General features: G+C 36.8%; 2 protein-coding genes across 3 annotated transcripts; both read left to right on the forward strand.

Annotated features, from left to right (window-relative positions):
• The first annotated feature begins 1,910 nt into the window (after positions 1 to 1,910).
• LOC116305205 (uncharacterized) lies at positions 1,911 to 9,749 on the forward strand. Its single transcript, XM_089037058.1, has 6 exons — positions 1,911 to 2,099; positions 2,225 to 2,524; positions 5,357 to 5,538; positions 6,567 to 6,816; positions 6,947 to 7,039; positions 8,015 to 9,749. Exons 1-6 carry the CDS (start codon positions 2,060 to 2,062, stop codon positions 9,292 to 9,294), a joined length of 2,145 nt encoding a protein of 714 aa, XP_088893184.1. The 5' UTR covers positions 1,911 to 2,059; the 3' UTR covers positions 9,295 to 9,749.
• Positions 9,750 to 11,291: 1,542 nt separating this feature from the next.
• Positions 11,292 to 22,973, forward strand: LOC116305206 (sorcin). Of its 2 annotated transcripts, none has more exons than XM_031715063.2 (10): positions 11,292 to 11,412; positions 13,514 to 13,582; positions 14,715 to 14,784; positions 15,412 to 15,433; positions 16,546 to 16,567; positions 17,207 to 17,275; positions 17,737 to 17,815; positions 18,691 to 18,804; positions 20,401 to 20,459; positions 21,687 to 22,973. In XM_031715063.2, exons 2-10 carry the CDS (start codon positions 13,541 to 13,543, stop codon positions 21,711 to 21,713), a joined length of 504 nt encoding a protein of 167 aa, XP_031570923.1. In that variant the 5' UTR covers positions 11,292 to 11,412; positions 13,514 to 13,540; the 3' UTR covers positions 21,714 to 22,973. The 2 variants fall into 2 exon arrangements, with proteins under 2 accessions (XP_031570923.1, XP_031570922.1); XM_031715062.2 differs by having other exon boundaries at positions 11,302 to 11,456.
• Positions 22,974 to 26,341: the final 3,368 nt, after the last annotated feature.

Raw genomic sequence — 26,341 nt, forward strand, 5'->3', positions numbered from 1 at the left:
ACAATGCGTGTGGACGCAAACATTTTCGTATCCGCAAAAAATAATTTGCGTATACAAAAATTTCCGGATACGTGTGGACGGGGCCTTAGTTACCTAAGAAGGAATTTTGACTAACTTCATGAGGGTAGTTCAGTAACTTCGTAAAGATTGCGAAACTCAAATTAAAACTTTATCAGAAACTTAAAAAATCGGATAAACGTTTTGATTGAAATTGGGCTGAGATATTGCTAATCATAATCTTAGGCCCTGGCTAAACATTTTAAATGTTTTCTTAAATGTTTCCAAAGGTGGCAAAACTGTCAGGGAACATCGGGAAACATGTTTACTCAATATCAGTTTGCGCATGCATAAGAAAAGTGCCCGAAAAAAATCCAAATTATGTCCAAAAAATATTCCTGCACAGCCATGAGGCGTAAAATAAAATTTCCTGCACGAAAGAGATTGCCCAGCCCCCAACCCTCAAAAATCTAATTGTCCGTCCCTTAGTACAAGGAGAAGTAAAACTGCTTGGTGACCGGGAAGGTGCATTGACAGGCAGGATGACGTACCACATCCAATGGTCGTCACCAGGATTAAAATTGTAGGACCGCTATGTATGACGCCTGTTTGCAAAGGTCCTCGCCACCTATGGCCCCGGAGTAGAGGGGAGGGGGGGGGTACTACCACCCCAACTTGGGTAGGGATATGTGCCGCCAGGACCTCAAAAGAACCCTGACCCTATCCCAGACCTAAATTTTTGATTATACATACCCTACCCCAAAATAAAACTAAGAATTGTACATTCTATCCCAGATTAAACCCGGTTAGTCAATAGATTGCAATCAATATTTACTAACGTTTTTATTGTTTTTGTGCCGGCAGAAAGCGTAGCCTATTCGCCAGACAAAAACGACCAAATTGTTAACCCTATCCCAGACTAAAACGACCAAATCGCAACCCTATCCCAGACAAAATGTCAAAAAATGATACCCTACCCCACACCCAAAAGCCGAAAAACCATACCCTATTTGGCGGCATATGTCCGTATAGCAAATATAGGGGATTACCACCCCCCCCCCTCCCCCCGGCTTATGGCACGCCAGAGCAAGTGCAGATAGCTTCAACATATGATTTTATTTTCCCTTTACGTTTTACTGTTTTTATTTATCCAGAGATTTTATAATAGCATTTACCTGCCGGTCTCATTCTGATTCTCATTTTCTTTGACCAGGTATTCCCAAGAGAGTCAAAAGACAAAAATTTGGTGCCGTTACTAATGAATGCATACAAATATGTTCGTTAAATAACACCAACACTCCCCCGAGACGCCGTATACATGAAGACGTAACGTGCAATATGGAAGAATGTACTGTATACATTGCTATTAATTGTTTTCCTAATTGTTTTCCTTCGGACTAGACTTAAGCGGAACCTTCCTGAACACTAGCTCCGGCAACTGATGCCGCTAAAATGTTTATAAAACGGTGTGTTTTGCTCATTTATTTATCAATCAAATCTCTAGTTATCTTATGATACAAAAATTATGTGTGAAAAAATTCGTTTTTTTTTTCTTTTTACAAAGCTGTTGCGGACTACTCCGTGTACAAAACAACGTTTTCCCCCGTATGGGGAGGGGTGGGAAGAGACTGTACACAGTTTATTGTGGACAGTTTGCCTTCGAATAAAAATTCTTGTTGTTTCGATCACGCGACACGCTGACACGCTTGCTAGAGAATGAAATATCACGCATTATTCTACTCGTGCTAAAGCAGAAAACCTACAGGAATTCATATTATTACAAAATTTACATAAATTAGTTACTTTGGCGGGAAACCATTCATATGTTAATAAGTAAAGAAGCCAATCGAGTGTTTTCTGCTGAAACACTTGATTGACAGGTGGGTAGTAAAAACCGAAAGAGGCATATTTGGTTGGTCGGAGACTGCTTTTCTACATGAACTGGATGTATCTGTTCTTCGAGTTCGTGTAACTTTGGATCTAGTATTTTACAATTTTGGAGTCCATTTATACGGAAATAAGAACAGATAAAACCCCTTGAAGAGCAAGAAAAGCCATTGCAATGGCAATTGGAACTCGATCGGCCAGCAAGAAGGAAAAAGGTAACTACAAATCATGCAAATCCTGCCTCAGAGCGCGTGGAAAATTTCGACGCGCTGTTGAATAAATTTGAAAATCCAGAGAAAATATTACAACCGATTCTGAATCTAAGTCGTTGACGTTCTAGGTAAAGAAGCCACAGAACAGAAGAAAAAGGAAAGCAGAGATGCTGAGACTCAAACAGATCCAGAAATAACTGGAGTTGACGCTGACGACTTCGAGGAAGATGACTATAGCAATGGCGAAGAAGAAGACTCGGAAACAGAAAGTAGCGAAGATGAAGAAGAAGAAGGGATGCCAGGACCTGAGAAACCATCCACCGAGACCAAGTCAAGCAAAGGAACATGTGCCAGACCCGTTCCTCGCAAGAAGATCGAGCTTAAGTATTATTTTGGTGAAGATATGCCAGATTCCGAACTTAAGAAACGTAAGTTATTTAAAATTCATGTTGAGCGAGCACATGGTCGGGAGTTGAATACATTAGTTACGCTTGCGGGCCAGTTCGACTTGCAGTTTTCAGGAATATTCAAAACTTATGTCTGGTTTTTTGGAATTAAGCGAAATAGATTAGGAAATATTTAGTAAATAAACTCCTTGAATGCGTGATAATTAAGTTAGTTCGTACATAACAGCGCGCTGAACAAGTAGGGGTTTTGTACCATGATTTATATATGCACTAGACTTCATAGTTGCATACATCGTAGGGCAGGACTGAAATATTGTAACTTACTACAAATGCCAGAATGGCCTAGAATTATTCCTCTTTATTTCTACTTTTTATCTTGTTAATGATATTTAAAGCGCTAGTTTATTTGTAGATATTTTTCCAAGATTTGACCTTTTCTTGCCACGAACTCGTGTTGTCCCTTGAATATTCATAGTTCTTGAGCTGCACGCTGAAGTCAGTCAATCATGAATAAGGGATTTACGCTAGATCAAAATGGTAACTCAGTGTTCTAGATAATAAAGCGATTAGATCTAGTTTATCTTTCTGATATATACTCGGGATAAACGTAACTTTATGCGACATAATATTGTCGGAAAGCCACTAAAATACAGTTCATTCAACCCAGTTCAGTGCTGCAGTATATTTATCTATTTACAACTTATACAACGCGCGAGCAAGTTACAAAAACAAACATTACTTAAACATCCAGTTCTTAATAGGTCGGTAGATGGTTCAGATAGAATAGCCTGTCGCCTTTGACGGTATATTTGCTATTTTTGATAGTTTACAGTAGATATTTTTGCGTTGGGATGTTTTGAATGCGGTTTGCAAAAATAATTACTTACATAGAGCTAAGATCAGCACACAGCGGTTGGTTTTGATTACAACTTATGACCAACAAAAACCTCTTTATTTAACACTTGCCTCGAACCCAGAGTGCACTAAAAACAACGGATTAAAAGAAGAAGAAAAAAAAAGAGAAAATTATATGGTTTTGATAGATATATTTATTTACATATTGTAGGTATTTTTGTATTATTTGATTTTTTTATTAGTATAATTTTAGAATTGAATATTGAGTTTCTCAGGCTGTGATTGGACAAGCGATCGGTGAATCTGACATGATAATCACTGCTAGAGTGGTGATTTTGAGGTTTTCCAAAGTTTTCCAGATCGCAAGTAAATACTAAAGCGTTTTTTATCCTGAATTTCAACTTTTCTCTGATATTCAAGTCTAAAATCATTCTAAAACAATTATTCCCCTCAGGCTCAGTGATTATGGTGAATGTTTACCTCGCTGCTTGAAGACTTGTGGGTATTCCACCAATATTTTCTTCGCCTTCAGCGAATAATTGCTAATTAACATCGTTGTTTTGGTTTTGCTTGAGTTAATAGATATGATTTGCACTAACAGGTCACATGAACCTACCTCCCTTAAAATGAGTAGCTGTGTTAAAATGAACAACAGAAATGAAGAGCACCTCGATATTAGTAGGGTGACAGAGTCTTAGCTCATAACAAGCGAAACAGGAAAAATTATGGGAAAATATGCTGCATGGCAAAGCTTTGCCACATTTTATCATACAAATCCTTATAAAATATTCCATTTTATGCCATTTATCCTATAGTCAACATTATGAGCTGAAACTTCGCCCTCTTACTAATGTTGAGCTGCTCTTTTCATTTCTAAAGTTCGTTTTCACACAACTGCTTGTTTTAAGGGAGGTAGGGTCACATGACCTGTTAGTGCAAGTCGTCTATTCTTAATTTTGTATGTTGATTTGAGATACATAGGTACTTCTGCAAGTGGTGAATAGATAGATGAACTTTATTTCAACAGAGTAGCCCATTCAGCACACAGCTGGTATCCTTAGGGGCCCTGCATATGCACTTATAATCATATATTGTTTAAACAATTATAAAAATCATGGTAAAAAATATACAATAAGATATAAATATAAATATGTTGCTTGTCAGAATTTACCCGTAACAGGGCCTCACTACCTATCTGCTATGTCACATATAATAATTATTAGAGTGTGTTAGGTCTCTCCTTTGATTCAAGGGTTTTTTTTCAGGTTCTTCCATTTTTTCTCCCTCCACAAAATCTAACAGGCTAAATTTAATCATGAATATTAATTCAAGCTGGCAAACCGATGCTTGCGATTTTGCCATTAACTAGTTTTCACTGGTGTATTGATGCAAAATGGTTTCAAAAAGAAGCAAAAAGAAAAGACATAGGAAAGAAAACAACTTTACAAAATCATATTAATATTTCAAAGCTGATATGTGATAAATTTAATAATACAAGAAAATCTCTAAACAAGGATTTTAAATCACTGAGTTTTTGTTAAATTATTTCATTTATAGTACACTCAACAAAATTACTCGACTCTGATTGGTTGAGAGGAGTACAATTATAGCTTTAATTGTACTCCGTAGGACTACCAAATTAAGTCGCTATGGCAACATGGCCAAAACAATGTCAAAACAGTTATTTTCTATCATTTTGTACTTGAAAAACATATAAATAAAATTTTAAAGCCGTAAGAACTAATCTTTTTTATGCATTTCAGTTGCGCGATGGACTGAAAATCAGCCGCCAAATAGACAAAGATGAACAGTTTCGCTTTGCATTTTTTTACTGAAATTTTGTTGAGTGAACTATAAACAAAAAATCACACGATCTTCTCATAGAATTTGGAATTAATAGACACTCGTAATGTTTTGAAAGTTCTTTAATTGCACTCGCCTTTCCTATACTAATTTTTCTAAATTATATGATTTTTATATTTCATATTTACTTTGCAGTTGCCGAAGCAGATGTCCTAGTCCCCCCTGGTCTTGAAGTGCGAACGTCCAACATCCAGCAAGGTCTCGGAGTCTTTGCAAGGTGTGTTATTCCTAAGCATGAGTTCTTTGGTCCTTACGTGGGGAAGAAAGTTCCTGCACAAGAGGCGAAGAACTACAAAGATGTCAAGTATGTGTGGGAGGTAAGATAAACAGCATTACACTATTACCACAGGGACGGCAAAGCATAGTTTTAAGTGGTTGGTGCGGGGGGAGGCTAATCTATGGTTTCCAAGACAGGACAGTCCCCTGGAAATGTGATTTCCATTGACACAGTTTTGACAGGTTCAGTAGCGACATATTTGTTGCATTAAAGTCACATCAAAGCTTCAGGCAACTAATGGCAGAAAAATTATTTTTGGCTAAAAACGTGGGGGGGGGGGGGGGGGGGGTGGGGCTAACCCCCACAGTATTTGCCATGCCTGTACCACTGTTATTATTGCTATGTTAGAGGACTCAGACATGACCACTGACAAAGGGTTTCTGCAAGATTTATCACTGCGACTGCAGCTTTTCAAAAGTAATTTGAATGCAAATTCTAGCTTAAAAGCACAAAAGTTATATATTTAAGATAATTTTTTAGATTTTAATTTTTTAAATATATTCAAGATAATGTTGAAAAGGGTACATTAAGTCAGAGGAATGACATGAATTTACTACAGAAAATACTATGCACTTATTAAAAATTTTGATATCAAACTTTTTGTATTTGTAATTTTTTTCTTTTCAAAATATATTTCATCAAATGACTCAATTTTATAAGTTACAGTTGTAAGAGTTTGAATGTTTCAATTTTGTAACAATTGTTGCAATTTAAACTGAATATTTTTGTACAATTCTTGGAACATCTGGCAAGTTTTTTTTAAAATCTGATAAATTAAAACTAATAATTAAAGTCAATATAACTGATTTTATATCAATTAGATGCAAAGTTAAGAAATATTGTCTTTCTTTCTGAATGGAATGGTTAATGGTACTGTACTTGATCGATGCATATGATCTTCCAAACTCAATTTTCCAACTTTTCCAACTCCAATTTATCTTTATCAATTTATTATTACACACATTTAATTTACTACAACATATCATTGCCACTTGTATATTGGCATTGATATGTTGTAGTTAAATTCATATGATATACTTATAATATTATTTTCTAATAATTTATCAGGTTTATGATGATTACGGCAAAGTAATACACTTGATAGACGGACGAGAATCTCTGCAGTCTAATTGGTTGAAGTATGTGAGCTGTAGCCCAAGTTTCGCTGAACAGAATATACGAAGTGTGCAGTATGACAGCAATATATACTACATGGTGACCAAGACCATAGAGATAGGCGAAGAACTGCTCACTTATTATGGTGACAAGCAAGCCAGAAAGCAGGGAGTTAAAGTCAAGAAAACCTCAAATCAACCTAGTGAGCATTTATACTTATTTCAATTTGATAAAATTTGAAGGTTTTGAAGTTGAAAAATATAAAGTAGTTTTTTTCTGTTTGTGATTTTACATCTCAATATTAATGTGTTTGTCTTTTTTCATTTCAACAGAAGAAGATGAAAGCTTCGTGTGTAAGAACTGCGGCAAGATGTACACCACACCCAGTGCTCTAATTGGCCATCTGAAGTTCAAGTGTAGCTCTGGTATGTAGTCTGTACACTTTACATTCCAGGAACAATGGAAAGTGGGGGAGGGAAGGGGAATTATATAGGAAAACAAAGGATCACGCAAAAAAAATTTTTTCTAGTGCCTTTTTTATCAATTGTCTTACTCTTTCGTATTCCGGAGAACATTATCTTGACCTCAAATTTAAAAAACAATTATTTTATTTTCACCAAATTTATTTTCACCTTTCACTTTTATCTAAATTGGACTCCCTGTGGTTCAAAGTGCTGCTAATTTCAAAATGGCCTTTGTATTCAGGAAATTATTGATCCCCCCTTCCCCAAGATATTGTGAAAAAACCACGAGGGGTGCGATCCAGTTTCTTTTGCTTCAGTGGCTCTAGCTATTTGTTTGGTTGAAACTTTCATTATATATCAGATTTGAAAATAAGCCTTGGAAAAAAATGCACTTAAAAACTCCTGAAAAAGCCCTGGAATTTTTTCCTGTAACTTTTGTATCAGGCCAAACAAAAAAATAAGTGTGTTTCCTGTTGCATGAGAAAAATCATAGGGGGCCGGTAGGTCGGATTTTTTTTCTTTCTTTTTTTTTTTTTTTTTTTTTTTTTTTTTTCCTGATACAACAGTGGAAATGAGCTTACTGGGAACCCTGTGGTGCATTTGGGAATGAAAAAAACATTAGGGTTGGCAAAAATCAGCAAGAAAATTAGGGTCGGTCGCACAACAGGAAACGAACTTATTTTTTTATTTTGCCTAAAACATGCTCATTTTCGATTTGTACGTAGGAAACTGAATCGAAAAAATATTTTAAAAACTAAAAAGAAAGATAAAAATAAAGGGACAGAGGTAGATGGAAACCTCCCCAAAGCGACCATGCAAGCATGCACTCATCATCCCTATCCTGAAATTCTTCGACAATATTTCTTGAAATAGTATCCCTGTAGATCCAGCATCGCTATTGATTCTTTTTTTTTTTTTTTCTTTTGTCCAAATCAGGAGAACAGCGTAGTATCTTCGTGCCGTTGCCACCGACAGGCCCAAGGTCTTTGATCCCCAAAATCAAAGTATCAGAGGAATACGCCAAGCAGGAGAACGAGAAGATGAAGAAGTTCAAGTGCGACGAATGTGGCAAGGCCTTTATCCGGAACTACACGCTTCAGTGTCACATGCTGATTCACAAGGGAGTCAAGGACTTCAAGTGCGAGGAATGCGGTAAAGAATTTACCCTGATGAAGCATTTACAGAGGCATAAGTTGGTGCATACCGGGGAAAAGCCTTACAAGTGTCATCTGTGTGGAAGAGCGTTCTCTCAGCAAGGTAGCCTGCAGGCGCACAGCCGTACCCACACCGGTATCAAGCCGTACAAGTGCAAGATCTGTGGGCGCGCGTTTGCGTTGCAGTCGCCGTTGCTCTCGCACATCAAGACGCACAGCAACGAAAAGGCATTCAAGTGCGAGAAGTGCGGCAAGGCGTTCACGCACCGTAACACTCTGGCAAGACACGAGCTCATCCATAGCGGCAAACGTCCATTTAAGTGTGACGAGTGTGGCAAGACCTTCACGCAAACCAATGACCTGAAGCGTCATAGCAGGATCCATACAGGTATCCGGCCCTACATGTGCCATGTCTGTGGCAAGTCGTTCACTGTGGAGTTTACCTTAGTGTGCCATGTGCGCACACATACGGGTGAACGACCCTACTTGTGTGATTACTGCGACAAGTCCTTCACTCAACCAGGAGCCCGTCTCAAGCACGCGCGCAAGTGCCATCCAGATCTTCCTCCTCCGTCCAGTCAACCCAGACTTTTAGGAAACAATAACACCAGTAACGGAACAACACAGGGCACTAATTCAAGCTCTTCGTCAACCCCTAGCACCACTACTACCTCGACAACTGTCGCCAACGAAGTACCAAGCCATGAAGATACCGAGAAAGAAAATGCCGAGGTTAATGGTACCAAAGTACCAAGCCATGAAGATACCGAGAAAGAAAATGCCGAGGTTAATGGTACCAAAGTACCAAGCCATGAAGATACCGAGAAAGTAAATGCCGGTGTTAATGGTACCAAAGTACCAAGCCATGAAGATACCGAGAAAGAAAATGCCGAGGTTAATGGTATAGCGAAGGGAAACATGGCAGCCACAACAGAGCCTTCTGCGGAAATATCGAATGCGTCTCCAGAAGAAGTAGGCATGGACGTGGACGCTGAAGATACCACAAGTACAGAGATCAATAATGGTCAACAAAATGCTCTAGTGAACGGCGCGGTTGCGTGATTAAACTAAGATTCAAAAACACTCAGATTGGTAACCGGCCTTAAAAATGCCTTACCAGCTGTCTCCAGATGGAGCTTGTCGTTTTTTTACTCGTATGTTAAAAGTCAGTCAGCACCCTAGGTAAAGATTGCATGAAAGTCGTTGATTTCTATTGAATGGCTCTTTTTTTTCTTAATATAGTGTATGTCCTATAGCTCACAAAAGTTAAAATTACTAAATATAAAAGAGCGTCATATATAGTGAGGATACAAAATAGGACAGTTTAGCATTCAACAGAAAAGTAAATTTTCCCCACATTACTCTTTTCCATTTGTTGATCTGAACGTATTTTTACGATTAATTGATCATGCCTTTTTCGAGCCGTTCAACTGCGATTGAATATCTCTTTGTACCACTGTGACTTTCGTTGTCATCATGATTTCTAAATATTCTCATTAAAACAATTCTTTTCAAAAGGTTTCCGCATATTACATTTACCGCGTGTTTTAGGCCAGGCTAGCGCAGTGCGCCCGATACATTTGCCATGTACTATATCACAGGCTAGTGCAGTGTGCGTACATCTACCACGTGTTCTATAACACAGGGTAGTGCAGTACGTGTATTACATCTACCACGTGTTCTATATCACAGGCTAGTGCAGTGTGCGTACATCTACCACGCCTGTTCTATATTACAGGCTAGTACAGCGTGCGTACATCTACCACGCCTGTTCTATATTACAGGCTAGTGCAGTGCACGTATTACATCTACCTCTGTGGCTCGGGAGACTGAGCAATCGCTTCCTGATCGATATAAAATAACAGCGCGGGACCCGGTAAACTAGAAAAATAATCTTACGCGATTCTGGATATTGGCTTTGGCCGTGACTCGGGAATTGCCGAATTCAATGTCCGGGATGTAGGAAAATAATAGCGCGTGAATCGGGATCCGGATCCCCACCATAAAGCAATTTTTTCATTTACATGACGCCTTTGGCTTACTTGTAAAAAAGTATAAGATAGCGGTTACTAGTTGGGACTGCGCTGATGTGCTGAATACAACAACGGTTTGTTTCTTATTACTGCATCGTAAATAGTTTTGATATTTTGTGACATGTATGGAATGCGTGTGGTGAAGGGCGTGGTTCTCATGGGGATGGAAAATGGCGTATTCAAGTGCAGAGCCATGTGCTAGAGGGAGGAAACGAGATTGGCGCTCAGCTTTGTAGAGTCATAGGAAACTTGTTATTTGGAAAAAGCGTCCTAAGAATCAAGCGAGCTGCGTAACCTGAAGCTGGTGGAAAAAAAGAACAGTTGCTTACTTCTTTTTCAACAAGTTTTATATAGTTTTTACTTTTCGTTTTCGAGGGCCATAGGTTAGATAATGAGAGGTTAATTATGTTATCCTAGTAAAATAAACTAAAATTGTAAATCACAGGTAGCCCAAGCAAGGTAAGAAAAAAGAAAAAATATGGAATTAAAAATAAATAAATTTGAGCATAACTTGCTCCTGTGTTGATAATAATAATAATGATCATGATGATGGTGATGATGATGATAATAATGATTACAACAACAACCTTTATTTATGTGTCATAAGTATATATCTAGCTTACGTTAAAGTAGGCTAATTGGGGACACCTATCTAAGGCTAAATAAATATACATATAATAAAAATAATATATCATATGTGGTGCGGTTTTTACGCAGAAAACTCCGAACCGCCAGCCTCAAGAGAGGAGAGAGGAGAGCCCGGACAGACCGCTACTAGTACCACAACCATCCGGCCTCCACCCACCCAAGCGAACCAGAAACCCGGGCGAAAAACGCACACAAAAAAACACATACTATTTACAATCTAAAGAGTTTCCTCATACCTTAAAACTATAAAATATTCCATCTAAATGATGCAAAAATTAGCTTTTCAAAAACTGCTCTAAAACAGCTAAAAACCTTTTTTTTCGTCCCCGCCACAAATACCTTGCTTGGGCTGCCTGTGTGTATATTTACCCATGGAACCACGCGGGTAGCTTCCCAGGAAATAATTCGACGATATTTTTGGAAGAGTATCGGTCCTTGATTTTCATCCTTCATTTGAACCACTTCTAGCTCTTCTTACTTTATACTCGTCTAGTTTAAGGTATGGCATATCCAGGTTATGGTGCTCCAGGAGGTTATCCCGGGGTAAGTAGGGGGAGGTTAGTTATTTTATCACCTCAAATTCAACCAACAAACCTTTTACTTTCCAACCTCCTTTATCTCTTTGTACTGGCAGAAGCTTAAAGACTCTTTCTAGCTTCAGCAGTTTAATAATGCTTCTTTAATAACAGCTGCTGCTCTTAATCGAAATCTTTAATACTTTGTCGTGATAGTATATTTGATTTGAGTTCGATATTTAGGTTTTAATGGTAGAATTGTGCTTTTTTTCGTTGTTATTTTGAGTGTTTATTTTGAGGCGTAAACCCAGTAACAACAGCAGACTCTATAGCTTCGATCTTATTGAAAACTTATCCATCCTGATACTGGATTTCTGCTTCAGCAGACCTCATCCCTAACATATCTCGTGCATATATAATATATATAACACTACTTTGAATAATTTACAGACAGTTAAACTCTAATTTATAAATTTCAAAATCATTGGCAAGCTTATATTTAAAATTGAGGCCTAATTATGAGTATTGAAGTAGAAGTAGTTGCTGCCCATCACTTTGCATTAAGAAGGCATTAAGCTGTAATAAAGCATAATGCCGACATGCTTGCAAGTTGACTACTGTAACAGACTTAGTTCATATTCCAGAACTTGTTTCATACAAAAAATAGCTCCAAAGGTCTAACTCCTAACCTCATTGCACATTCAAGGGTTATATATAAGTGCTAGTATTCAAGGGATATGTCTAGATACAGCCCTTGAATTCCTAATGACCAGGGATATGTGGGTTATAAAGCCTTACAAATAACAAGGAAAACTGTATCAAGTATAAGCTAATTCTAGATTAAGTGACTTTACAAAAAAAATATGCTTTTTATAATATTAATCCATTCAACAAAATTTCTCGTTTCTGATTGGACAAGAAGAGTACAATTAAATCCCAAATTGTACTCTGTAGAGTCCCAATTAAGTTGCTCAATCTTTTTGAGTGTATTATGAACAAAAAATTGCACAATCGTCTTGTACTATTCATAACTATACTGTTATACTCTATAAACAAAGTTAATTAATTTTATTTTTACAGAGAAACTCTCACACAAACTTGCTCAAAAATATTTTATAAAAGCAATATAAAACAGCTGCTTATGTCTCTGTACTGTGATATAAACACTCTGGAAGCTGTAGAGCACTCAAAATGCAAGAGAAACAATCGACTAGGCATCATGTTCCTAAGCCTGCTTCTCTTTTGCTCTACAGCTCCCAGCATGTTTATATCACTGTAAAATGCATTTTATATTCCATAAATATAATAATTATATAATTAAGAGAAGCATGGGTGGTGGAGCGGTGAGAGTGCTTGCCACTCACCAATGTGACCCTGGTTCGAGTCCCGCCGTGCTTGGTGTCGTATGTGAGTAGACGAGTTACTTGTTGGTTCTCTCCTATGCTTCAAGGGTTTCTCCGGGTTCTCCGGTTTTTCCCTCTCCATAAAAATGAACTTCTGAATTCTCAGAATCCAGTGGAAGAAGAGCCACTGAGCTGTAGAATCCACTGTTAATCCCATTATTTATTTATTATTCATTAATATTTATGTAGAAAAAAACGTCCTTTTTTCAAGAGGGTAGCACTTAATATCCAGTGGCTAACAAACCTGTGGCCGTCATTCCATGATTGAATTGGAATTCAGGAGTTGATTTTTGCGGAGGGAGGAAAACCGGAGAACCCGGAAAACCCTCAAAGCACAGGAGAGAACCAACAAACTCTACTCATATACAACACCGAACCTAGCGGGATTCGAACTAAAACTATATGTACTGTATATATATTATTTTGTAATGATTAATTTTCTTCTAAATGGTTGAGCCAGCAGCTGGGATTTTATAATAATTTTGATAAATATTAACCAAAAATGTTTAATTGAGAAATTAATTGAGGCTTTAAATCAACATGGGAGAGCCGTTAATTGATTGACAGCTTCTTGTAAATGTTGGAAATAAACTTGAACATTCTTTGACATACTTTCATTATCAAAAATAGCAGCTGTACTGCATATACCAACGATAAATTATGTTTTATTATTTACTCTAAGGGATATCCAGGCTATCAACAACCTCCAATGGATCCTTTATATGGTTATTTTCAACAAGTTGCTGGTCAGGTAAAGCTATTATTAGAGTGTATTACACTTTTGGTTGTGTATTACAGCCGGGATAATTTTATGAGTGAAAGTGGCCGTATTTTTTTTGAGCCCCACAATAAATTGTTTATTGGGTGATACAGAAAAACTGAGAAACAGTGCATGAAAAACAGCCATTTTTATTGTAAACAAGCAAACTTAGAAGTCACAAACTCAAACCAATTACGTGAGCTGCACAAAGGAAAAGGAGAAAATTTCCTCACGCTGACATTAGCGAGAAAACCCCTTCAAAACCTATTTTCACAGACCATGTATTATTGCTCTATAATTGCACTTGAAAAATGGTCATAATACCAGGGAAATTGAGTGTGGCGTATAATAAGTATAAATAATTATTAATTTAGTTATTATTAATAAATTACAACTAAAATAATAAAATAATTATCAGTGTGTGATCAAAAACGTTTTTTTCTGTCCTTATTCAGACTTTTTTACTTCTTGATTTTTAAGAAATATAGTAAATATTTGCAAGCATTTATATAAATTATTATCATTTTAATTTTTTATGGTTTTACTAGTAATTATTTATTTTCTTCTTGTTAGATAAACATTCATTTTAGTCTTGGTGCGATCTGACTGTTGATAGAGTGAAGTCATTAAACCCATGAAATAGATATTAGACTAATTCTTATCTTTTGTTTCTATTTGACTATTACACGTTGACTAATAGTTCACGGGTTAAATGCCTTCACTCTATACCAAAAAAACAGTCCCAAGAAATGTTTATTAAGTAATATATACAGTATGAGTGGCCGTGTGTTGTATCAGATATACAACCATGAGGCGTAGCCAAGTGATTGTATATCTGATACAACACGGACACGAATACTGTATATGACTTATCAAACGTCTAGGTTAGTTCCTTTGTGTTTCACTAAAATTTTCAAAATTAAAGTGAATTTGGCCAAGAAAATCCAACTTAAAGTTTATGCAAATGAACACAGTTTTGTATCAGATTTACAACACTCTTCACAGTTGTGATTTCTGTTGTGTTTTCCTCATGAATTATTAATGAGTTTGATAATAATATTTATAAATATATATATAACATGTATTCCAAATTGATATTGTTGTGAACATTTCTAACCATTAGGACCAAGAGATTGATGCCCAAGAGCTTCAAAGATGTTTGACAGCATCTGGTATATCTGGAACCTACCAACGTATGTATGGCATTAAGCTTACATGTATCAATCTCATTCGATTGCCTTATTTCACTATGCCATCACAGCTAGCTTGTTTATGATGAGAGAAAGAATAGAAAAGAACTATAACAATTTGAACTAATTTAAATCTGCAGCTGAATTGATAGCTTTGATATGTTTTGTTTTGAAAAAAAATTTAAATCGTTCTTTATACTACAAAATATATATATACAGTATATGATGCATGGCTATTTTTACACTAGGGGTTATGGTTATAAAAACTTTGGGCTGATTAAAGTCAGGGCATGGCTAACTCACGTATTGAACCCTGAAACGACCTCAGAATTAAAAATAAGGAGTAAAAATCTTGTGCTTGTCCCACTTGAATTGTTACTGCAGTTTTCTATATTCTGCAAATTAAGAACTCGGTAGTTGCAAGCTCCATGCTGAAATTTGTTTTTTCAGTGTCATTATTCAAAAATAATCAGTTGGTACCTTTTATGTTCTTGACTGGCAGCAGTAAAAAACTAATTACGACAAGCCGTTGAAATGTCTGAGTTCGCAGAATATTGGAAACAGCAGTAATTTGCACCCTTTTAGGTAACAGAAAGTTTTACATGTTTTTATTTATTTTCTTTTCCATAGCATTTAACCTTGAGACATGCAGGTGAGTGAAAGGGTACCAGTGTAAGATATTATTGTGCCACTCATTAATATGTATAGTTCATGTAATTTACCACTTCAGCACTCGCCATCACGTGATATGAATTTTATTGGATTGTGTTATGATCACCAAGAAGTTCGGAGACATTGTTATCGGATTTGGGTACAAAAGTTCTGACTTTTAAACAAATCATTTACTTGATTAGTTGAGTTAGCTCCCTAAATTCAAGCAAAATATAATTTTTCTAACTTGATTGCAGTTTTCTTACTGCTGTTTAGAGAAACAGATAAACAAACCAAGTAAATAAATTGTCCAAAAGTTAGTACATTTGTATGCCTGGGTATCCAAGAACAATGTCCAGCCTTTTTGGTGACCGTAACACAAGCCAACACCTTTTACACCACACGACAGCAAACGTCAAAGTGATCAATTTGTCTATTCTAAAATTGAAGACGTAATGATACCTCTACATATATACACAAACAATAATTTTCTAAAATTTCCTTTACTGTGGTACTCAATATTTTGCAAACTTGGTAGATGCGAGCTACATACAGTACTGATATTTGTTCACTGCCATTGAAATGGGTTTGTTGAGTTTGTCATCTATTTCAATCAAACCTTCAATTTTTATTCATACTGTACCCTGAAACAACTGAGTTGATCAAAATCAGGGTATGGCTAATTCATGGATAAGATTAGAATTTAGCATGTCATGTTTTGCCGAGGGAGGGGAGAAGGAGGGAAGAAGGAGCGAAGAAAAATGGAAAACCATGAAGAAATTCTAGATAAAATGAGAAAACTAACAAACTCCAGTGCTCGCATGTGATGCTGAGTCCAGGAATCAAGCTGAGACCCAGAGATGAGAGAAGAAAGAAAGAGTACTTTGCTGCTACTGTATGACTCTCATCAAATCATTTTGACTCATACTCCTCAAATTATGGTGTTATTTTTAAAATTTGGAAGGGGTTCATGACAATTCCATATGAATTTTCAGCCAAAATATAAATTAATAATCTTAGACATGGCTGATATGACTATGAATAAAGTGACTTCTCGATTGATTTTAATATTGGTTCGTGTTTGATTGCTGATTATTGTCATCTGTTTAACAGGTTGATGATCAACATGCTTGATGTATCCTTTTTGCCATTTTGTTTTTTTAGTTGTTTTGTTAATAACACAGGGACAGTAACCTCTGATACTCTTCGTATACATACGGACGTACTGTACAACGTACTTGTCTGCTAGATTTTCCTATCTAATCACATCCCACTTGTTTTTAAAGTGCACCTAACCCCTGATACAATACTTTCAGTATTGATTCTACATAAAGTAAATAATTGAATGGTGAAATATTTCTTCATTTGAATGTTACGTCTTTAAGTTATGATGGTTTATACAGCTGGCCTTTGATTGTATTTTTGTTTTAATTTTTAATACTAAACACTAGCCATTATGAGACATCAAATTTACAATTAATATTGTGGAAACCTCGAGTATAATGATGATGCTTTTTAAATACTGTTGTGTGAACCAGTCAAAATTCGTATATGAAGGCTGGGGTGACATCACAATCAACAAACAACTCTACTCACATACATTACGTACTGTATGACAAGTCCGAGAATCAAACCCAGGCCGCATTGGTGGAGTCGAGTGCTCTTACCGCTACGTCACCCATGCTTCCCAATTACAACTTCATAACCAAATGCTTATTTTTCAATGTATAGTATACAGTATATATCTCCTGATTCCTCCTTGACTTCCATTTAGCGTGACTATAGTGGAAAAATGGGTTTCACTGAGTTCAAGGAAATATGGGCAGCTCTCAACCAGTGGAAGGTACGGTATTATAGTATGGTGTTATTACAGTGTTATATTACAGTATAATAACCCTTCTTCGTATTGATGTCACCCCCAATGGGAATGAGGAGTACCCCAAAAAGTGGTATGTTTTGTTTTGCATTTTTAAAATATTGAGGGCTAAGCTCTTGTATCTTAGTATTTACAGTCAAACCACCTCAAACGTGAACGTGTAGTTCCAAAAATTATCCATACCCACCCCACAGAGGAATTTGGAATTTCCCAAGAGTAGTGGGGTCAGAGAAAGAACAAAAATTACAGAGTTTGTATGGAAGAAAATTGGAATTTCTGGGGGGTAGGGGGGTGTCTTTCCTCAGTAAGGGGGGTATGGATAATTTTTGGAACTACACAATACATAAAGGTCATTAATGACTTTGTTTTTGGACTCTTGATTTCATTATTCGATTTGAACATCACTTTTTTTGTCCTTCGTTGTTCAGACATGCTTCATGCAGTATGACCGTGATAGGTCAGGTACTGTGGAACCTCATGAACTTCATCAAGCCCTTTCTTCATTTGGTAAGCAAATCACAGAGTCTTTCTTCTTAAATTTTTACAATGCTAATACACCAACCAAAGCCACCCAGTTAATTTTCTTACCAATTAGCCACATATCAAGTTTTGCTCCATACGATAGTGTCAAAGTTGGAGTTGAGAAAGGTCACTCCATATATAGAATCATATAATTCCATATTTGGATTGCGGGTCTTTACCCTGAGGTCAAAGATGGCAGACAAGCGTGATGTTCGGCTGGCGAAATGGCTGAGAGACATTTACGAGCTTGGCGAAGACGAAAAACAAGAAAAAACTACAAAAAACGAGCTTCTCCCCAGTCCCTTTTTTTAAGACCAGGAAAGAGAGCTTTGACACTCATTGTTTGATATGATCACAATGGAGTATTTAAATAATGGAATTTGCACAAATTTGCACAATTTCCCCTTAGACAAGGACAAGGACTTTAAACTGTAGGTCCAGTCTGTCTTTATTATTTAACCCTGTATACACAAGGCAGACCTAAAAAACCCCACTGAAGGTGCTGGTGATGACCACCTTCAGTGCCTGTGCTAACACTACAGGGCTCACAGTGATAGACCTCTTGCATGTGACGTCAAAGCAGCTTGATCTGGGGGACAAAGCAAAAGAATTCCAATCTCCTGAGAATTGGGACTTATTGTTATGTACTCCAAATTGAGCTGCATTCCGACATGCTGCACGAGGTATATTGGTGAAAGGCTGTTATGGTGTCCCTGCCCTCACGGGAAAAACGTAACAACATGAATAAACATAATTGGATATACCTTGCACTCTTTTGAAATGGAAAATGTAAAATAAAATTTCAAATGGAATATAACTGCACTGATATGCTTTGATTCATATTCCTTTGTGTCTACTAGGGTACAACCTGAGTCCAGCTGCCCTTAATGTGATGGTCAAGAGGTATGCCATTAATAATCGCATTACTTTTGATGACTTTGTGTCATGCTGTGTTCGACTGAGGGCTCTAACAGGTAAGTTTAATGTTGTGCCTAGAGGCTTTGCACCATCACGTGATAGCAGCCATGACAGGAGGCACAACAATAGAGTCTTTCCCCCTGGGAAACTGAATCCTTTATTATGTAAATCAGATTAGATCAGATTCAATAGCCCCAATCCACTGTTTTCGCATTCCAGACCTTGTGTCATTCCCTTGAGTATCACTTCTTTGTTTATCAATTGCACATGAGAAGACACATGAATATGGATACAACACAACAAAAAATCTTATTCTCAAGAGAATGATGCATGGTCTGAAATGGGCAAAACATTAAGCCCAAGTAGAATTGTTCCCTTGTTCCTGCCTCCTGTCATGGCTGCCACCAAGTGATGGTGCCAAGTCTCTGTAGTTTGATTTTTATTGTGTGTATTTTTTTTGAGAAATGTATATATCAACAAGATCTTATATTTAAAAGTATCAAATCATATATAGACCCCTAGCACTGAGTCCCGAGAGGAAGTGCTCTGGGGAACGAAACGATCGATTTTTTCTTCACATAAGAAAAGATGGGCTATTTCCTCTAGGGACTCATTGCAAGGGGTCTACACATTAGCAAGTTTTTGTATTTGCATGTCAGACTTTAAGCAAGTAAGCTTGCCCACTTTCTTTTATTAGGACATTATAGAGATTTTAATACTCTGTGTAAATTCCTTTATGGTCACCATTTATCATCATCATCATTCATTATTATCATTGTCCAGCATAATTCATTACTTAAACCATCATTAATCATCATTGCCATCTTTTTTTATTATCACCATCGTGAACATTATCATCACTATCATCATCAACAACAGTATCATCACCATCATAAACAACAGTATAATCATCATCATCATCACCATCATCAACAATATTATCATCACCATCAACAACAACATTATCATCACCATCATCATCACCACCATCATCACCATCATCATTATCACCATCACCATCATCACCATCATCATTATCACCATCATCACCATCATCATTATCACCATCATCACCATCATCATCACCATCATCACCATCATCATTATCACCATCATCATCATCATCATTATCACCATCATCATCATCACCATCATCATCACCATCATCATTATCACCATCATCATCATTATCATCATCACCATCATCATCACCATCATCATTATCACCATCATCACCATCATCATTATCACCATCATCATCATCATCACCATCATCATTATCACCATCATCATTATCACCATCATCACCATCATCATTATCATCATCATCACCATCATCACCATCATCATTATCACCATCATCATCATTATCACCATCATCAACATCATCACCAACAACATTATCATCACCATCACCATCATCATTATCACCATCATCACCATCATCACCATCATCAACAACATCATCACCAACAACATTATCATCATCACTATCATCATAAACACCATCATTATTAACATCCTGATTATTATTACAAAAGACTTAATGTTGAATTTTCTGATTTACAATGGTCTCCAAGGGAAACATGCGCTTGTAATGTGGCTTTGGTCGCTTCTGACATTTGCTTGCCTTTTTTTTACAAACTGCGCAGATAATTTTCGCAGACGTGATGTGAGTCGAACCGGAAATGCAAATTTTACGTATGACGATGTAAGTACATAACCTATTTATGCGTCATCATTAATGCGATTTCCGTATAAGCAGGAACGATACGGCCGGATTGCGGCCGTGACCTGTATTACCTAAACCTTGTTATGGGCTGAAGCACAAGAAAAGTAAATAAAAAATGAATGAATGAGTGGATGAATGGAGGGAGGGAGGGAGGGAAGGAAAGGGAAGGAAAGGATGGATGGAAGGATGAATAATAGCATCATCAAGGAAAGCCATTTCAGTGTTACGCGCAGGGCATGAAATTAACTTTTAAACCCACTAGCAAAACCTTGCTAGTAAGTTTTGTTCTCACTAGCAAAAATTTCAAAGTCACTAGCGATCGGACGCAGTGAATAACAAACGTTACTTGATGCGGGTTCTAAATTTTCAGTCCTTCAATTTCTGGACTGTGGTCATACTCTCAAAACGTATCCAGTTAAAAAATTTTTGTCACTTTCTAAATACAAAATTTCACCCGCATTTTGCGAGTTTGCGAGCGTTAATATCGTGCCCTGGGTATTTCGTATTGTGTACGTCCTGTATGTCCATGACAAACTTTTCCCACTCATATGAAAATCACTCCAGTCTAGAAAGATTGCGAAAGCCGTGGCAAATTATGGCTCATCATTTGAATCATTTGATAGATATCTGTCAATGCCTTGGCTTATCATTTTGCAGATAACTTTGGAACGAGCCCAAAGACCAATCAAATTGCGCGTATGAATAAATTAAGATAGCAGCCAATCACAGTCTATTATTTAACATTTATTCGCCGAAGGCGAAGTGATTATCGGGGAATACATACCGAGACGCTAGTCTTCGAGCGGCGAGGTAAATATTCTCCAATAATCACTGAGCCTGAGGCAATGTTTTAGTATAAATACACAGGTGATTCTTTCAAAAAAAGAAAGATAAAAAAGAAGATAAAAGGCATTTTTTTCGGTAACAGCAACAAAGCGGCTGGCCGCCATTTTGAATTTTCGCTCGAGGTGATTATCGTGTGATAATGTGAGTTTCTTGACCAATCAGCGCGCGAGATTTTCTATAATCACCTGCGTATTTTTACTAAATATATTTAATCATGCAATCACGCTAGGGATCCAGAATGAGGAATCTTGTGACGATTTTGCAGACTGTCTTAACCAGAGTTAACATCGGGCTGCACGCAGGCAACTTGTCAAAGACAATTGCTAACTTTTTTCTTTTTTCCCTCACTTGTCTTCCCAGTTCATCCAAGTGACAATGTACTGTTAGAAGATCCCAACAACAGCTAGTGCTGCATGATAGTCTGGCTCATCAGCGTGGATATCAATTATAATCCTATTTCTTATTAATGTTTTTTAATTCTAGATAAATGTAGTCATTTCACCATACTTAAAGCAGGCGAGGAATACTGCTTGGTTCGACATGGTTCTAGATTTGATTTATGCAGTTTTTATGTTACAGTAGAAAAAAGTGAACCGTTGCTTAGAGGTTCTCTCTTTGATGCTGCTGCTGTTGTTGTTGCTATGGCACTTGCAAAGCAGTATTCTTCGCCCTATTCCTTTAATGTATTTTCATCCTTTTTAAGTTACTCTTCACGAGTGCCCTCAGATTGAACGGGTTTAACGTATTCAAAACTGATTGCCCAAAGGAGCTAATGTTTGCATGATTGCTTAATAGCAGTGCAGAGCACAGATGACGTCATAAAAACGAAGGCAGGGGCGAAAACTCAAACAAACACTCATATTATACCTTTCAGCAAATGGTTTTCATAGTCGTTCGCAGTAGACTAGATGCTTGTTTAATAGACCCTTGCATGTGACGTCAATGCAGTTCAATTTGGAGGACAAAACAAAAGAATTTCAATCTCATGAGAATTGAAAACCCATTGTTATGTCCTCCAAATTGAGCTGCATTCCGACGTGCTAACTTTAAGTAAAAATAATAAAATGGGTTCGTAAACACTCGAGATAAGGCCTACCTCCAGTATAATATGATTTATATAACACAGCTGACATCACATTACCAAAAAACCATTTCCAGTTTTACAATCTATAGAACGAAAAGATAACTAGCTAAAAACTAGTGTGAGCTGCGTTGATATTTCTAATGAAACAGTAATGATAAAAGGGTAAATTATACACCGTGAAAAGATGAAAAAACTTACTGACGTTTCGGACGCTAGTCCTTCATCTATAGAACGAGTCACTATAGATATGACATAAGAGTAGCATAAATTATATTATACTGGAGATATCCTCGACTTGGTTGGTTAAACGAAATGCAACGTTTGTCTGAGTGTTAAAAACTTATTTTGAAAATCTGTGCGCTGCACTAGTCATTCCACACTCGCAGAATGTAACGAGAATTGTCCTTTCTTCCATTAAGTGACCGTCCCCTCCACCCAACATAGTATTGAGTGAATTGTACTTTTTGTTTTAGCCTTTTGCTATAAAAATTGTCATAAAATGTCTGTATGGTTGTAAACAATTTTTAGAAAATGTCTGAAAATAATGGAAAACTGTTATTGTAGTTTATTGGCATTTCTTCAGTTTTATCCTATTTATTCATTATTTTTTTCGTGTTTGAAAAGCGGGCAAACAACTTACTTATCCTGGCCCTAAAGAATCTTTCTTGGAAGAATTTATGAATTTATGAAAATCACTAATTATTGTGCTTGCTAGTTTTTCACGGGTAGTACTTTTTTGCGGGATTAAGGAGGCTTCCTACGGTTCTTAGTAGTCGACTTTGGACGGCCGTAGCTCTTTTATGCAAGCACCTACAATTTTGAAATTTAACCCACTTACTGTACGAAGATTACGAGGATGTACATTTTATTGGAATCGAAGTTACCATAGTAACAGAACCTTGACGTCAATTAGCAGTGATTAACTTTACGCCTTATTCGATTTAAACTTTTACAGTGCGTTTCAAATAACTTTGGACGATTGGTTTCCGAAGTTCGTTCGGAAGTTCCGAGGTTTGTAGTAGTTCAGAAGTTCACAACGGACTTCGTACTTACTTACAATTCGGTAATTCAGTTAGATATTAGATATTGAATAAGTAAAGTCTGGACATTCGGATTTAAAGATTCTTTTGCGACAACTCGAAGCTTTTTAGTAGGAATAACCCCGGGGGGGGGGGGGGGGGGGTGGACTCCTTTATACAAGAAGGCGGGGATGCTCGTCGTACCTTTTAGGGGTCCAAATCAGCGATCTGGTCTTCAAAATTTTTTTGAATTATAAGAGACTAAGGTGTTACCTTTTAGGGTAATTTTTTCCCGCTACCATAGCTACAATAATTAAAATGATGCTATTAAAATCTGAAAACTATTATATTTGGCGTTTTCAAGTTGGTACCTTTTTGGAGGTAAAAAGCATGTGGTGCCACGCCCTTCTGATAAAACTCAAGTACCTTTTAGGGGCCATTTTCGAAAATTCCGACGAGCATCCCCGCTCTTTCTGGGTTGGAGTCCCTCCCTCCTCCCCCCCCCCCCCTCCTCCTCCGGCGGGAAATAACCCAAGTCCTTTGTGGAACATCGGCATATGGAAGCAAGAGATGGAATATTTTGCACTAGACAAATAATATTGTTATCTACAAGTTGCTTGCCTCAATGTCCCTGTAATACTGGGCTTTACTTGTTTACTATATTCGATTTGCAAACACACATCGTCAGTTCGGGTATAGTTGCAATTCTATTTCCTCCTCGGCAGAACCATTTTTCAAAAAAAAATCTAATCTATTAGCTACCGTTTGCCGCGAGCCGAGATATTTAGTCTTTTTGTAACTTTTACTTTTGATCCCATATAGGTAACTGTCCAATTATTTTCTTAATCATATCCTTTTTGTTATCACTACCAAATCCTACAATCTGATTGGTTCAAAGGAATGCGATTAATTCCCAAATCGCATCCTTAGGAGCTCTTAATCGCATCTTTAGGAGATCTTAATCGCATCTTTTTGAAAGAACCAATCACAGAACAGAATGCTTAGCTTATATTCAGCCAATCAGAGAAGAGAATGATTAGAATCATTTATGAATATTTAATGATTTGCTGATAAATCGTTTATTTTATACCAGGAAAAACCTGATTGATTTACTTCTTGTTCTACATTAAATTGATTATTCTGCACTCTTTATTGTGTCTTTTTCTTGTTTATGATTACAAAATTGCACGACACGAAGTTCAGTTACCACTTAATCATATCCATTTAGGCAAGTGGAAAATTGATTTCTAATGAACTCCGAATCCAAAAGGCCTAGATACGATAAGTCAACTGTGGAACCGTTGTAAAGACTGTAAAGTAAGAGAATATTAAGTAAGCTTACTTCATATTCTCTTGCTGTGCAATTACTTCTCTTCGAAATGTGCCTTGGACCACCGTCCGGTTGTTCGGCGTACATCAACGCAAACCAATATTCTCTTGCTTTCATTTATATTTGTGAAAAGGTGTACTGAGTTAGGATTCCTGAAAAAAGAAGAAGAAGAAGAAGAAGAAGAAGAAGAAGAAGAAGAAGAAGACGAGAAGCAAGAAGAAGAAGAGGAAGAGGAAGAAGAAGAAGAAGAAAAGGAAGAAGAAGAAGAATGGTTACCTTCTTTAAAAAATGAACATTCTATTAATTACAGTATTGCTTTTAGTGAAGCTGAGTCACAGTAAGATTGCAGTTAAAATATAAATTTGAAGTTTAGGTCATCCATTTTTTACCCCTATTAAAACGTAACTTTTGTTTACTTTGACTAATAAATATGGAGTTAAAAAAGAAGAGGGTAAAGCAATTCTCCAAAGCCTAGTTTTTTAACCACGAACTCCAAAAGAAGACTACAATTTTCGGTCTAAAAATGTCGAAACACCCCACAATCAGACGGGGACTGGCACGAGTATGGTCACGTGACTCGCCAGTCTGTGCCAACGTTTGTTCAAAATAAAAAAAGCAAGCCTCGAAAAAAAGGTAAACTTTGTACTTTTTAGCCATCTTATTGAATTGAATAACATGGTGACGTTAGCAGAAAGATTAAGCTTGGTAGCAGAGTTGTTTTTTTTAAAGAAAGTATTGCTTAATCAAGTCACAGTAGTCGCTTGAATATTATATAATTTTACCCGTAATATTGAATCGCTTTGGTCGGCTTTACTCAGTTGTTTCGTTTCGTGATTTCACATCAATTACTTTATTTGATTGACAACTTCAACTTCATTGAAGGAAAATTCTTTTAAGCATCTTAGCTTCTTTTTTTAATACTCTCGTCGGATTAGCTATTATTCCTAACTGTCTCAACCAAATCGTGCCAAACTGTTTGTTGTTTTGCAATATTGTGGGCTAGTAAATGACTGACAAGGTCGTCCAAATCTGGTATGAAAAAATAAACCATTTACATGTCACCTAAATAATAATACTGTTCTTGGTCTGTGTGCTCGGATCTTGACAAAGGGATGATAAATCAAATTTATTATGATCTAAAGTCGTTGGTTATTATATCGAAGTTTATCATTGAAAGCTCAGCCGTCAAACTACGGTAAAATCAGGCAATACAAAAGTTGCCAGTGTTTTAAACTGTCATTGTTAGATACTGAAGCTTTCAAGCTTTAAAAGTGGAGAGTGTCGTATTTTTTCCTTTATTATTTTTCCTGACGAAATTCGATTATTGGTAATAAATACATGGATAAAATTATGTATGTTCTAGTAAAGTGGGAGAAGAGCAAGGTTTTGGATAGTACAACGTTATAGGGAATCTTTATTTTTCTGAGTAATTATTCGTGCTTGCACTATATGAAAAAAACAATGAATTTTCTATAAAATAGGATACAGGCAAATTCATAAAGGTCAACATTTTTGGATCGGTGAAGATCGGAGAAGATCGATAGCATGGAAGAAGATGTTTCTCCGAAGTTCATGAATTCAT

This window comes from Actinia tenebrosa, unplaced genomic scaffold, assembly GCF_029948245.1.
Source record: "Actinia tenebrosa isolate PJP-AT-01 unplaced genomic scaffold, QUT_ActTen_1.0 PGA_scaffold4__44_contigs__length_22323623, whole genome shotgun sequence".
NCBI lineage: Eukaryota > Metazoa > Cnidaria > Anthozoa > Actiniaria > Actiniidae > Actinia > Actinia tenebrosa.